Here is a 15950-nt window from a genome sequence, read left to right on the forward strand (position 1 = left end):
AATGCAAAATACCACTGAACCTGCTGTGAATTTACTTTTTTCCCTCTCCTCCACTATACCCTGATTTGGACTCAGGGTAGTGCAAAACCCAGAAGGAGAGCATTGGTACGAATGGAGTTTTCCAGGAAAAGCCCTCTAGTTCAGGCTTGAGGAGTAGGAAAAGGGTTTTCTGGCAGCAACAGCAGTGGTAGCTGGGGCCCATACACACTAAAACTCTCAGGGAAGGGAATCTTCCCTTCAAATTAGAGTAGTTGTGGTCCCAAGGGGATGTGGCAAAGGTCTTTTGCTTTTTTTCTCTTTCTGCCCTTCCAGTAGAGGACAGATGACTGAAAGGGGGAGCTCCAGGGAACCAGAAAGTACTGGGAAAATTGTGCAGATAGAGGAACACATGAAAGCAATGCCATACAGTGCTAAAAAAAAAGAGCCATGAACCCTAGATTCTATATTCGAAGAAAATATTATTCAGGAATGAAGATGAAAAAAAGATATTGTCAGATAAAGGAAAATAGAGACTTTATTGCCAGCAGACTTGGCATAAAATAATTGCTAAAGGAAGTTCTTCGGATGGAGGGGAAATTATACCAGAAGGAAACCTGGATCATCTGGAATGGAAAAAGAGCAATAGAAATGGTAAAACTGAGTAAATATAATAGACTGCTCTCTTCTTGAGTTCTTTAAAATATGTTTGATGATTAAAAGCAAAAATTGTAACATTATTTGATGGGATTTTTCAATGTATGTAGTTCTAACACATAAAACAACTACAATATAAAGCAGAGAGGGAAAGTGGCTTATGTGGTGGTAAGTCTTCTACATTTCACTTAAAGGGTAAAATAGTGATTCTAAGTAGACTATGAAGAGATATGTATGTATCCCTAGCATAACCACAAAAAAGACAGAAGTTTAGATAATAAAAATTACAATACGTATATTAAAATAGAATATTGAAAATGTTGCAAATAACCAAAAAGAAGGCAGAAAAGGAAGAGAGAGTATAATTGAAAAAAAGGAAACAAACAGAAAACAAATAAAATGGTAGATTTAACCCCAAACATATCAATAATTACATTAAATAAAAGTGATTCAAATAAACACATGAAACAGGTGGAAATTATCAGAATAATTTTTTTTTTTTTTAAATGGAGTCTGGCTCTGTTGACCAGGCTGGAGTATGGTGGCATGATCTTGGCTCACTGCAACCTCCGCCTCCTGGGTTCAAGCAATTCTCTTGCCTCAGCCTCCTGATAGCTGGGGATACAGGCATCTGATACCATGCCTGGCTAATTTTTGTATTTTTTGGTGGAGACGGGGTTTCACCGCGTTCCCCAGGCTGGTCTTGAACTCCTGACCTCAAGTGATCAGCCTGCCTCAGCCTCCCAGAGTGCTGGAAATACAGGCATGAGCCACTGGGCCCCACTCAGAATGAATTTTTAAAATGACCCAACTAAATGCAGCCTACCATAAGTTAAATTCAAATAAGTAATATAGGTATATATAGTAATATAGGTATGTTAAAAGTAAAAATGATGAGAAAAAGTGTTTCATGCAAATGCTAATCAAAAGAAAGATGGAATAGTTATACTAATACTAGACAAAGTAGACCTCAAAGCAAAGCATATTACAAGGTATAAAAAGGGACATTACATAATGGTAAGAGTGTCAATTCACCAAGAAGACATATCAATCCTAAATATAAATGCACTTAACAACAAAGCTTCAAAATACAAGAAGCAGGCAGGGCGTGGTGGCTCATGCCTATAATTCCAGCACTTTGGGAAGCCAAGGCCACCTGAGGTCAGGAGTTCAAGACCATCGTGGCCAACATGGTGAAATCCCATCTCTACCAAAAATATAAAAATTAGATGGGCGTGGTGGCGTACACCTGTAATCCCGGCTACCCAGGAGGCTGAGGCATGAGAATTGCTTGAACCCAGGAGGTGGAGGTTGTAGTGAGCTGAGATCTCACCACAACACTCCTGCCTGGATGACAGAGTGAGACTGTCTTAAAAATTATATATATATAACATATCTGTATATATATAATATATACATACAATATACACACATATGTATATATTATTATATATGTGTACATAGATATATACGTGTGTATATATATAATATATACATACATGTGTGTATATACATGTATACATGTTAAGTGAAATAAACCAAGAACACAAAGTTAAACACCACACATTCTCACTCATAAGTGGAGGCTAAAAAGAGTTGACGTCATAGAAGTAAAAGTAGAACAGAAGATATTAGAGGCTGGGAATGGGGAAAGGAAGGAGAGGGAGAGATTTGTCGAAGGATATAAAATTCCAGTTAGACAGGAGGAATAAGTTTTACTGTTCTATAGCACTGTAGGATTACCACAGGTATTTAAAAACATTAATATGGCTGGGCATGGTAGCTCATGCCTGTCATCCCAGCACTTTGGGAGGCTGAGGCAGGTAGATCACTTGAGCTCAGGAGTTTGAGAGCCTAGGCAACATGGCGAAACCTTGTCTTTACAAAAAATAGAACAATTAGCCAGGCGTGGTGGTGAGTGCCTGTAGTCCCAGCTACTAGCGAGGTTGAGATAGAAGGATCGCTTGAGGCCAGGAGGTGGAGGTTGCAGTGAGCCCAGATTGTGCCACTGCACTCCAGCCTGGGCAACAGAGCAAGATTCTATCTAAAAAAAAATACATATACACATACATATATATAGTTTCAAATAGCTAGAAGAGAGGATATTGAATGCCCCCAACACAAGGAAATGATAAATGTTTGAGATTATGAATATGCTAGTTATCCAGATCTAATCACCATCTATTATACGTATCAAAAGATCACCATATACTTCATGAATATGTACAATTATTATTTGTTAATTAAAATTAAAATAATGTAAAAACCAAAAAATGCTTATACTGGAAGAGAAGAAAGGTCTTCAATCAATAATCTAAGTTTTCACCGTAAGCAATGAGAAAAAAATAGCAAAATAAACATAAAGCAGGCAATGGTATCAGAGCAGAAAACAATTAAATTGAAACAGAAAAACAATAAAGAAAAATCAAAGTAAGACAAAAAGCAGGTCCTTTGAAAAGATCAATAAATTTGATAAACTTTTATTGTGACTAAAAAAAATAGGAAAAGGACACAAATTATCAATATCAGGAATGAAAGAGGGGCTATTCCTACATAATCTTCAGACATTAAGAGGATAATAAATGAATATTATAAATAACTTTATGCATACAAACCTGACAACTTAGAATAGATCAATTTCTCAAAAAACACACACTGTCAAACTCACTCATGATGAAATAGCTGAAAAAGCTCTATATCTGTCAAAGAAATTGAATTCATAGTTTAAAACCTTTCAAAAAAGAAACTTCCCATTCCAGATGGTTTCATTGTTTCATTTTACCAGACGTTTAAGGAAGAAGCAATGCCAAGGCCATATAATCTCTTCCAGAAAATAGAAGAAAACATTTCCTAAGTCATTTTATAAGGCTAGAATTACTGACACCAAAACCACACAAAATAGTATAAAGGCTGAGCATGGTGGCTTATGGCTGTAATCCCAGTACTTTGGGATTACACTTTGAGAGGCTGAGGCAGGGGGATCGCTTGAACCCAAGAATTCAAGATCAGCCTGGACAACGTGGTGAAACCCTGTCTCCTCTAAAAATACAAAATAGCTGGGCGTGGTGGCACATGCCTGTAGTCCCAGCTACTTAGGGAGGCTGGGGTGGGAGGATTACTCAGGTCTGGAAGGTGGAGGTTGCAGTGGGCTGAGATCACGCCACTGCACTCCAGCCTGGGTGACAGAATGAGACCCTGTTCCAAAGGAAAAAAAAAAAAGAAAAAGGATAAAAACCCAGAAAACTATATATCAGTATCTCTCATGAACCCAGATTTTTAAAAACCCTCAATATTAGCAAATGTAGTGAAATCATATAAAAACAATAGCACATGATGACCAAGTGGGATTTTCTTGAGAATATAAGTGGATTCGTTTTCTCGGGCTACCATAATAAAGTACGGCACATTGAGCGACTTGCACGACACGTGTCACAGTCCTGGAGGCTAGAGATCAAGGTGCTGCCAGGGCCATGCTCCCTCTGGGGGCACTAAGGAAGGGTTTGTTCCAGGCGTCTCTCCTAGCTTCTGAAGTAGTTCCTTGCCTTGTGGCAGCCTAACTCCTGTCTGCACAAAGCATTCTCCCTGCATGCTTATCTGTCTTTGCGTCCAAATTTTCCACTTTGTATAAGCACATCATTCATATTAGAATAGGGCCCATCCTAATCACCTCATTTTAACTTGATTATCTCTGTAAAGACACTATTAAGTAAGATCACATTCTGAGGTATCGGCAATTAGGACTCTAACGTAGCTTTTTTTCTTTTTTTTTTTTTTAATTTTTTGGAGGACAGTTCAACCCACAACAGTAAGGCTGGTTTGATATTCTAAAATCAATTACTGTTAATAGGTATATCATCGGGCGCAGTGGCTCACACCTGTAATCCCAGCACTTTGGGAGGCTGAGGCGGGCAGATCACGAGGTCAGGAGATGGAAACCATCCTGGCTAACATGGTGAAACCCCGTCTCTACCAAAAATACAAAAAACTAGCCGGGCATGATGGCGGGCAACTATAGTCCCAACTACTCGGGAGGCTGAGGCAGGAGAATGGCGTGAACCCAAGTGCAGTGAGCCGAGATTGTGCCACTGCACTCCAGCCTGGGCAACAGAGTGAGACTCTGGCTCAAAAAAATAATAATAAAATAAATAAGTATATCAATAGTCTACAGAAGAAAAAGCCACATGGTCATATAAGTTGATGCAGAAAAAGCATTTAATAAAATTAAAGATACGTTCATGATAAAAACTCTCAGCAAGCAAGAAACAGAACCAGATAAAAGTCATCTACAGGCTGGGCATGGTGGCTCATGCCTGTAATCCCAACACTTTGCGAGGCCGAGGCGGGTGGATCACTTGAGCCCAGGAGATAGAAATCACTATGACCAACATAGCAAAACCCCGTCTCTATTAAAAAAAAAAAAAAAAAAAAAAAAATTAACAACAACAACAAAATAAAACAGTCATCTACAAAAAAAAATCATAGCTAACATCATAATTCATAGTGAAAGGCAGTGCTCAGCAACAAAGCAAGGAAGTACAATCTCAATACTCCTGTTCAACATCATGCTTGAAGTCCCAGTCAATATTAGGCAAGAAAAAGAAATAAAAGGCATACGTATAGGAAAGGAAGAAATAAAACCATCTCCATTTACAAGTAACATGATCGGCCATGTAGAGAATCACCAAAAAAAACTCCCCCCAAAAGAGAACATCCTAGAGCCAATAAGTAAGCTTAGCTAAGTGGTAGGGTACAAGATCAATACCAAACATCAATTGTGTTTCTCTATACTAGCAATGAACAATTTTAAATTTAAATGTAAAAATTTATATGGAAAAGCAAAGGAACGATATAGACAAAACAGTTTTAAAAACAAAGAATTAATTGAATGGCTTTTTTAACTCAGTAAAACACCTTTGAGAGTCACACGGTTGTTGTATGTGTAAGTAATTCATTCTGACTGGGCACAGTGGCTCACGCCTGTAATCCCAGCACTTTGGGAGGCCAAGATGATAGATCACCTGAGGTCAGGAGTTTGACACCAGCCTAGCCAACATGGCGAAACCTTGTCTCTACTAAAAATAAAAATAAAAAAATTAGCTAGGTGTGGTGGCACACGCCTGTAATCCCAACTACTCAGGAGGTTGAGGCATGAGAATAGTTTGAATCCAGGAGGTAGAGGTTGCATTGAGCCGAGATTGTGCCACTGCACTTCAGTTTGGGTGAAAAAGAGAGACCCTGTCTCAAAAAAACAAAAACAAAACAAAACAAAACAACAAAAAAAAAATGGAGGAAGCATACTGCTTGATGTTAAGACCTACTATAAAGCCACAGTAATCAAGATACCATAGTATTTGTGAAGGAAAAAACAGAGAGATCAATGGAAAAGAGCAGAGTCCAGAAATGGACTCCAAAAATATAGCAAATTTTTTACAAAGGTGCAAAGGCAATTTAATGAAGGACAGTCTTTCAACAATGGTGTTGGGATAATTGGGCATTAATATGCAAAAATAAGCCTCAATCTAAGCCTCACACTCTACATAAATCTTATTTCAATATGCTTCAGTGTAAGACATAAGACTATAAAACTTCAAAAAGAAATCATAGGAGAAAATGTCTGTAATCTGGGCTGAGGCAGAGTATTCTTAGAATGCTACGAAAAGCATGATTCATAGAAGAAAAAAAGTTTGATACGTTGGATTTCATCAAACTGGGTAACTTGTACTCCGCAAAGACACAGGAGGAAAGTTCAGACAAGCTACAGCTGGGAAGAAAATGTTTACAAACTTGGTGTTCAACAGGAGACCTGTATCTAGAATATATAAAGAATTCTCAAAATTCATCAATCAGAAAACAAATAACCCAATCAAAAACTGTTCAAAAGACTTTAAGAGATACTTCACCAAAGAGAATATATGGAAGGCAATTCAGCACTTAAAAAGATGTTTACCATCATTAGTCACTAGGGAAATGCAAATTGAAACATGAGGAGATCCATGAGGAGATACCTATTAGAATGGTTAAAATAAAAAAAAATTGAAAATACCAAATGCTGGCAAGACTGAAGAACTACTATGCTCTTGTCTGAAAGTATGTGTCCCCCCAAAATTCACATGTTGAGCCCTACCCCTCAAGGTGATGGTAGTAAGGGATAGGGCCTTTGGGAGGTGATTAGGTCGAAAGGGCTCCTCCCTCATGACTGGATCATTGCCCTTTAACACGAGGCCTGAGATAAAGCCTTTTTGCCCTTTCTACCATGTGAGGACACAGAGAAGGCACTCTCTATGAGGAGGGGGACTTCACCAAACACAGAATCTACCAGTGCCTTCATCTTGGATTTCCCAGGGTCTAGAACTATGAGCAATAGATTTCTGCTGTTTATAAATTACCTAGTCTAAGGTATTTTGTTGTAGTAGCCTGAATGACAAAGACAGAGATTGGAACTCTTATATACTGTTGGTAGGGATGCAGAATGGTACAGCTGTGGGGAAAACAGTTCGGCAGTTTCTTGCAAATTCAAGAATATGATCCAGCAGTTCCACTACTAATAAAAATCATGTTCACACAAAAGCCTGCACATGGATGTTGATAGCAGCATTATTCAATATCATGAAAATGTGTAAACAATACAAGTGTTCTTCAGTGGGTGAAAGGATAAACGAACTGTAGTAATCTATGTAATGAAATACTAAATACTACTCAGCAATATAAAGGAATGAATTATTTATTTATTTGTTCATTTATTTATTTTGAGATGAAGTCTTGCTCTGTCACCCAGACTGGAGTGCAGTGGCACGATCTCGGTTCACTGCAACCTCCACCTCCTGGGCTGAAGTGATTCTCCTGCCTCAGCTTCCCGAGTAGCTGGGACCACAGATGTGCGCCACCATGCCTGGCTAATTTTTGTATTTTTAGTAGAGACAGAGTTTTGCCATGTTGGCCAGGCTAGTCTCGACCTGGCCAGCATGGCGAAACCTCCTACCTCGACCTCCCGAAGTGCTGGGATTACAGGCGTGAGCCAACTTACCTGATGAGAATGAATCATTTATACATACAACAACCTGTGTGACCCTCATTTTACAGAGTTAAAGAAGCCATTCTCAAAAGGTTACGTATTCTGTGCTTCCATTTATATAACGTTCTTTAAAATTAAAACTGTAGTGATGAAGAACAAAATAGTGGTTGCCAGGATAAGTTACTCCCTCCCCCACCCCCTTTCCTCCCTCAATTGCTGTTAAATGCATCGTCTCAAAGTTAAAACCAAGGCAAGCTTGATCAATATAAAAAAACACAAGTCTATGTTGGGGTGCAGGGAATTTGGCCACCATCATCTCCCATTTCCTGTTTCATCTAGAAAGCCTAACACACCATGGAATGAGGAAGCTGGCTCCTGTGATCTGTTAATATTTGCAGTGTGGCCTTTTAATAGGGCCATTGGCAATGTCAATAAAGAAACATCCTGAGAAGGAGAGGGCGATGAGCCTATAGCTCTCAAATCTCACAGCCTGGGGAATAACTCACTACAGAAAAACCGACCTGAATGAAGGTGAAGGAGAGAATCCACCCACGTTTATGACAGATCATGCCTTAGCTAGCCTTCCTTAGTTCTTAGCCACCTTCTTCTCAGTTTTAAGACACTGCTATGCTAACCGGGAAGGAAAGCATTTTCTTACTAAACTTAACCTGACCTCCTTTTGACCTTCATGTGGTTCTCAGGTTTAAGACCATCTGTGCTAATGAGGAACAAAAGTATTTTCTGACTAACCTTCACCTGACCTTCTTTCGCCCTTCACCTGGTTTCCTCAGATCTTTCTTTCCTTTAGTTTGTATTTCCTATAGCAGTAAGTTAAGTTCCATTTGACTAGGTATTGAGTACCTAAGTGTGTGAGGCCCTCCATCCCTGAAATAATCCTTGACCACAAGGAATCAAGGTTGATGCACAACTTACCATATACCAACTTACCTGTTCACACATTAACATTGTAAAGAAAAGGACAAGGGCAGAAAAACATTTAGACATTTTAAAAAAGAAATTTACCAGTAAAAGTTATTTATTTTTTAAAAGACATTTTTAAAAACTATTTTACTTTCATAAAAAAAAGTATGAGAGTAAAAAAAAGTCAAACATTCCATATTTATCATCCAAAGAAACAGTTCTATTTATTTATTTATTTTGAGACAGAGTTTTGTTCATTACCCAAGCTGGAGTACAATGGCGCAGTCTTGGCTCACTGCAACCTCCACCTCCCAGGTTCAAGCGATTCTCCTGTCTCAGCCTCCGAGGTAGCTGGGCTTACAGGTGCCAGCCACTACGCCAGGCTAATTTTTGTATTTTTAGTAGAGATGGGGCTTTCACCGTGTTGGCTAGGCTGGTCTTGAACTCCTGACCTCAATCAATCCACCCACCTCGGCCTCCCAAAGTGCTGGGATTACAGGCCACAGCGTCTGGCCTATTTTAAATAACATATGATAACTCAAAAAGAAAACAGTAGTAAAAGGGTTAAAGTCCCTTTAAATGTCATTCCCCAAAGATAATCATTTTAACAGTATAAAGTCCGTCCTTACAGAATGCATATATGCATTTTTTAACATAAATGATTGCCAGCAATTTCTTCTATATAAGCAGATGGTACTAGTTATCCTCCCATATCCATTATGCCATTTTCCTTAGTAATAACATCTCCAACTTTTAGCTGGGCATTTGACTACATAGAATTGTGTGTTTTTTATTTTTATGGTGAGTGGAGATAAAATAGCAAGAGTTTTAAAGTGGATAGATGCCAGTCTTGGTTCTGTTATGAGCTAGATGTGCCAGGTGAGGAAAGTTGCTTCAACTTTTTGGTACTATAGGAGGCAGCACAGCACAGTGATTATGTACAGATGGAGTTCCCAAATCGGACACTCCTTAGTGATCTCAAGCATGTCACTTATCCTCTCTAAGCTTCCTCTGTTGAATGGAAATAAAGATATCCCTGAACTCATCAATTGCTGTAAGAATTAAATGAGATAGTGCACACAAAGAGCTTGCATGGGTCAGTACTCAACAAATGTTAGCTATTATTACAGTTGTTTTATTAGCTTTTGAAAAAGAAGATAATAGTATTTGCTTTATCAGGTTAAGGATGAGCATAAAAAAAATATGAAAGACTGATAAGCTAAAAGAGTGATAATATCACTAAGCTTAAAAAGAACCCTGCTCCTTGGCATTGGGATATGGAACGATATTATTATAGTAGTTCTGTGTGTGTTGCCTATGGGGACAAATCCACGGGAGTAACTAGACAGGAGAATGTATCTGAGAGAAAGTTCTCCTTCAGTTTAAAGCAATTAACTAAATTGGATGCCACTGGAAAGTGCAGACAGCTCAGAGATCCGCGGTGTGTTAATCTGATACCTTGTTAAATATCAGAACTTGCTCAAGCCTCTTGAGCACACTTGTGACTTCCAGGCATTGTTCTTGTTGTCCCTTTTCCAGGCCACATGGGACTGCTTAAGGATAAGCTACAGTTATATGAACACTTCATCTGACACATTCTATCGCCAATGGAAACCTTTCGTAGACTGATGTCATTTGGGGCAGAATCTGTGTTTTATTTTCCACTGTATTCTTAGGGCCAACCCAGTGTCCGGCACACAGTAAAAGCCCAATCAGTAGACATCCAATGTCTCTAGAAACTCTGCCCCTTAGCCAGAGGCAGACTTCACAGGCTGGGAGGGGAGAGGACAGGCAGAATGTGTAGGGGAGGCAGGAGGCTTGTGTATCTGGCTATTAATGTCTGCCGGATGTGGCAGCTGCCACCAGCTATAGACCACTTCATGACTTTGACATATACAGTCCCGTTCAGAACTGTGCCACAGCTCAAGGATATTACTGTAAATCAATCAGAAATAACTAAATTCTGGAAAACCCTCCCGGGCTGCAATCTTGCCACGGAGCAAAAAGTGATCTAAATCTAGACATGCCATTTAAAAACTTGATTACACCAGGCACTGTAACATCTGGTTCTGATGCCAGATACATTTAGGTTCAAATTCTGTCTCTGACATTTATGAGCTGTGTGACCTTAGGCAAGTTCCTTAACGTTGCTAAATTTGTTTTTCTTCTTTAAAAAGCCATTAATAATACCCCAAGAAATGGTTGTGAGGATTATCCAATCTTGATGGGTAAAGTAGTTTTGAGATAGATCTGGATTTTAAATTCTGGCTTTGCTGCTTAAGTTGGACAAAATACTCAATCTTTTTAAATTGTTTCCTTCTCTGTGAAATTAGAATTAAAGTGTATACCTAATGAGGTTATTGGGAGGATTAATTAAATCTGTATAACATGTTTAGTACAGTGTCTAGTATACAGTAAGGGCCTAATAAATGTTAGCTGTCATTATTACCACAATAATTACTATTATTACATAAAAAGGCAGCACTTAATATATATTGGTGTGGCCATCTCCTCCAGCTTAATCTCCTACTAATGAGAAATATCCAAGAATTGGACAATTGGGTCAAGCGTAAGGAATATCTTGATAGATATTGCCATAATGCTCACCAAAAGTCTTGTAATCAACTTACAATGTCACTAACAATGTGAAGAATCTATCAATTTCATTCTAACCCTCACAGACTTTTTTTTTTTTTTCTGTTATTTTTAAAGGGGCAGCATGGTATCTCAAGGTTACTTCAATTTTCATTGATTACTGTGAGGGTGGACATTTTCCCATCTGCTATGTTTACTATTTGGATATCTTCTGGTGTGAATGAGTTATTTCTATCTTTTGCCTATTTATCAGTTTGAATCTTGATGTTTTTCTTAAAAATTTGAATAAACGATATATTAGAACATTAACTATTATATTTAATGCAAATACATTCCTGGTAAGTTGGAGCCATAGAGGTCTGGTACAGATGAGGCAGATCAGGAAAAAGTTCTATGTGTTCAGGGATTTTTCTGTGGGTGGGGCTGCTGCCTTCTGCATGATGAACTCAACTACCCTCACATCCATCTCAGAATATCTCTGACCCTGCATGACACTGTAGTTCTTTTTTTTTTTTTTTTAATTATTTTATTTATTTTATTTTTAAAGACAGTCTCCACTGTGTCACTCCGGTTGGAGTGGAATGATCATAGCTCACTGCAGCCTTGAACTCCTGGGCTCAAGGGATCCTCCCACCTCAGCCTCCTGAGTAGCTAGGACTACAAGTATGTGCAGCAATGTCAGGCTAAATTTATTTTTAATTTTTGTTGTAGAGACAGGGTCTGGCTGTGTTGGCCAGGCTGGTCTCAAACTCTTGGCCTCAAGCGATCCTTTTGCCTCAGTCTCCCAAAGCACTGGGATTACAGGCATGAGCCACCGGGCCCAGCTCCAACACTGTAGTTCTATATTGCTAACTATAGGGTACCTGTATTTCTTCTTGTCTTGTAGATACCTCAAGCCTATCATAGATATGAATGAACTCATCAGCCAGTCCTCAACCTGTTAACTTTCTAAACTTCCCCATTTGGACCCTTATTGTTCTAGTCAAGAGGTCTTGAAGCTCTTTCTCAAGATAGTAAAAAGGCTTCCCTGAGTCTCTCAGATAGGCCTGTCGCAGCATCTCTTTTTTGTTGTTGTTCATATATGCCAAGCCAGAACAGAATGAAATTATACTCTTGAATTGTAAGTCATGTGTCCTGATTTTTGATTTGGAAAATATGATCACAAGTATCAAGAAAATGAGCAGAAGAGGCAGCCAAGTTGACATGTTGTCTCAGGAACTTTCTGAATGCCAATATCTGCTACTGAAATTAACACATGTGAGCCTGAAGTGGGTAAGCAGAACAATCCCATGGAGACTGCGAGCCAGACACAGGTATTTGATAGTGGAAGTGGGGAATTAATCAAAGGAAAAGACAGTACTAGAAATCATTGCCTTGGGTATTTGGTCCACACATCTACTTTCCTTAAATGATTTTTGTATTTTAAGGGTGATATTTTTCAAATTGTTTGGGCAATTAAATATTTTTAATAATTAGTATAATACAGTATTGATTTTGTCTTAGCATTATGGCTTTTTCTGTTGATGCTTCCATTAGGATATGAGTGCCATGAAATTAGAAAGTGTTTTTTGACCTTCCTTCTAATGCCCAGCCCAATGGCTTTGTGTAGATATATGTGCTTTGAATACATCTATGTGGAGATCCAGTTCCCTCTAAAGTCAACCCAAGTGGGCGTCATGAGTTGCAATAGAGAAAACACAACAAGGCAAGCATCAGGTCAAAAATAAAAAGCCAAGATAACATCTTAAGTGAAAGCTTCTCTCCTTCTTATTTTCTAACTCTCCCCTCAATTTCCCCCAGTACACAATGGATCACTTAAGAAGCCCTATCCTCTTCAGAGACAAGAAGTTCCAGTAAGACACACTGAGAATAACCGCAGTTTCTTAGTGCCTTTAGAGTATGCATTGAAATTCCGTGCAGTTCAGAAGTTCTTCTTCCGAGAGTTGGGTGTGCCTGTGTGCAGTGCATGTGCACATGAGTAGGTACATGCACGTGGGTGTGTGTGGTGCGGCATACTGTTCTCATGAAGGCACACTTTCTACACTGTTCAGGGGAGGGGAATGATAAAGCCACTTTTTCTCAAGGCAGAGATTGATGGTATGAAATCCACATTCAACAACTTCAAATATTCCTTCATCCCCCAAAGAGTCATGTTTAGGGGAGAAGGGTGAAGTCAGGACATGGGGCTTAGTATATTCTAATTATTTCTACAAAGACTAACTAGATTTTCCAATTTGAAGAGGGTCCTTGGAGGGTTTCTTTTGTCAGCTGTGGGGGACAGGCAGGTGGGGATATCTAGAAATAATTGGTAACCTGGAACTCACATTAGCAAGCAGTTGATTATAAAACAAAATGACTTGCTAAATTCCAATCAATGGCACAGTGTGACCTGAGAGTGATGTCCTGAATTGCCTTCCACAGTTATCTAGAGAAGGACTTAGATGGGTATATTCCTATATTGGCGAGAGTCCCTTTACACTCCCCAGCAGAAAAACTGGTTAATTTACATCCCAGGTCATTATCTGTGTCTCTGGATTGCATTCTTTAGTAACTAATCCCTTACCTACAACAGTACATAGTAAGGTCAAGGATGAAATTTCGCAGAATCTCGCTCCCCACAGCACCACGCACAAGAAGACCCAACCATTCCAGCCAACCCCGTGTGTCCAAGTCCCATTCGCCCACATAAGTCTCTATTTGACAAATTCCTCGAGTTCCTACCCTTGCGGTGGGGACCTTTCGCCTCCCGTGAGGTGCCGGCTCTCCCAGGCTTCGCTGACTGCCCCCGTGGGGTGGGGAGATTCGCCTCCGGTGCCGAGGGAAAACTGTGTTAGGCGAGGGTGGAAGTTCTGTCGGACCCGTGGGAGCACGTGGGTGCGCGCGGGCCGCGGAGTGAGCAGCAGCCAGGATTCCGCTCCAGATCGCGCCCCCGCCGCATTTCATTGCCTGGAACGGCCCACGCCCCGCGATGGCCCAGCAGACACCCGGCACACCACAGCGTCGCTGCGCGGCCCCCGCAGCGCACGGACCCCCACCCTGCGCGACCCCAGACCCGCAGCCGAGCCCGTCTGGTATGCGGTGGATGGAGAGGGTACCAACTAGTCATCCCAAAGTCCTTTAGAGGGCAACTTGGCGCGGTTTTCTCTTCCCGACCCGCAGCCTCCGCAGCCTCCGCAGCAGCCGCCCGGAGCACCCCCGGGCAGGTGCCCCGCGCGAGCTCCGCGCCTTCCCCGCGGATCCCTGGCCCCTGCTGGACCCAGGCCCAGCACAAGAGAAATGAATTTGCTCTGTACCTGATCCTGTCCTTCTCAGCCCTCCGTAGCTCCTCATTTCTTTCCAGCACCTGAAGGATCTTCCTGGCCTCTTCGTCATTTAAGAAACTGAAATCAAACCCCGGAGGAACTTTCGTCATTTTCTTTACTGTGTGTGAGTTACACTTAAGCTCCTTGGCGCCTCCTGTTAGGAAGGCATTTTTCAACATATACAAGACCAGTTTCACTAACTTGATCCCACAGCCAATAATAAGTCCGTCCCTTTGAAAGTCTAAAACCACAAACCTAGGGAACGCCCACACCTAAAGGGCTCATATTGACAACACCTTAATGACATGTTTCTCTCAACCTGTCCAACCGAGATGCAAAGTGAACGTCTAAAGGGAGCGAGGGAACCAATCCTGTTCCAAGGGGGGCGGGCCCTCCCTCGTCCCCTCCCTCGTCCCCTCCCTCGTCCCCTCCTTCGATCCCTCCCTCGTTCCCTCCCGTCACCCTCCCCGCCCTCTCCCTCGTTCCCTCCCGTCACCCTCCCTGCCCCCATCTGAGTTGTTAAGCAAACAAGCCTATATAATTCTGCTTCTAAAGTGAGGCAAGGCTAAGTGTTGGCGCCAAAGTGTTTGCTTTTGCTGTTGCTGTTTGCTCGCAGAACTTGAGCTTGACTAGCAAAGGAGTGAAAAAGGAGATTCATGACTAATCCTCCCTTTCAATAATTAAGAGCCCATAGAAAATAGAATTGCAAGTAGGGTTTGTAACTGGCAAAAGGGTTACTTCGTTTGAAAGACCAGGAAGAACTAAACTCAATTACACTACTGACTGTGGATGAACCTGGCTGAAGGGCGGAAATTATGTATCCTTGGAAATGAATTATTTGCCAAGCTTCTCATCCCGTAGACACCCCCCACCTCCACTGTCCCACAAAAGTCATTCTCAGACTTTAGAAACAAACAAACAAACAAACAAAACAGTTTATGGTATTTTAGGAGAAGACAGCCCAGAAGCAAAGGACGGTAGAAAACACCTATTAGAAGTTTTCTGTAATATTTTATTACCATCTTAATAAACTCAGAGAAGTAATACACATGCCATTTAAAAATACCTAATCCTCTGATGAAAGCAAATGGTAATCCTGTGAAGCCACGGAAATAGCTTTCCTAGAAAGTCAGTTGTTCCACGATACAATGAAGAATAATGGAAATTTATAAAGATATTCACATATATACATTTTTTTTTAATTATCAAGGCTTTTACAGAAAACATGTTTTTATCTTGGCTTCACTTCCTACACAAAAATAACTCTGTCAGATTGACTTTTCTGTCCTATAGCCTTAATTTGGTCATTTTGAAGATGGTGATGATTACTAACATATAAAATGTACATCTACATGTATCATTTCTTTTCATGGCACATAAACCCAATTAAAATTCTGTATCTTTACAAGAACATGATATCAAAAATTGCCACTTGTGTTTTGGTCTCTGGGTTACCCCCACTTGATCATCATTATTTAAAACATGCC

General features: G+C 40.4%; 1 protein-coding gene across 2 annotated transcripts in view; it reads right to left on the reverse strand.

Moving 5' to 3' along the window:
• Nucleotides 1-14821, reverse strand: part of EXPH5 (exophilin 5) — an 86660-nt gene extending 71839 nt beyond the window's left edge. For both annotated transcript variants that reach the window (XM_008020760.3, XM_008020759.3), the window contains exon 1: nt 14455-14821. In XM_008020760.3, coding sequence (XP_008018951.3) covers nt 14455-14642 — 188 coding nt within the window. In that variant the 5' untranslated portion in view covers nt 14643-14821. The remainder of the gene's footprint in view (nt 1-14454) is intronic.
• Nucleotides 14822-15950: the final 1129 nt, after the last annotated feature.

This window comes from Chlorocebus sabaeus, chromosome 1, assembly GCF_047675955.1.
Source record: "Chlorocebus sabaeus isolate Y175 chromosome 1, mChlSab1.0.hap1, whole genome shotgun sequence".
Lineage (NCBI taxonomy): Eukaryota > Metazoa > Chordata > Mammalia > Primates > Cercopithecidae > Chlorocebus > Chlorocebus sabaeus.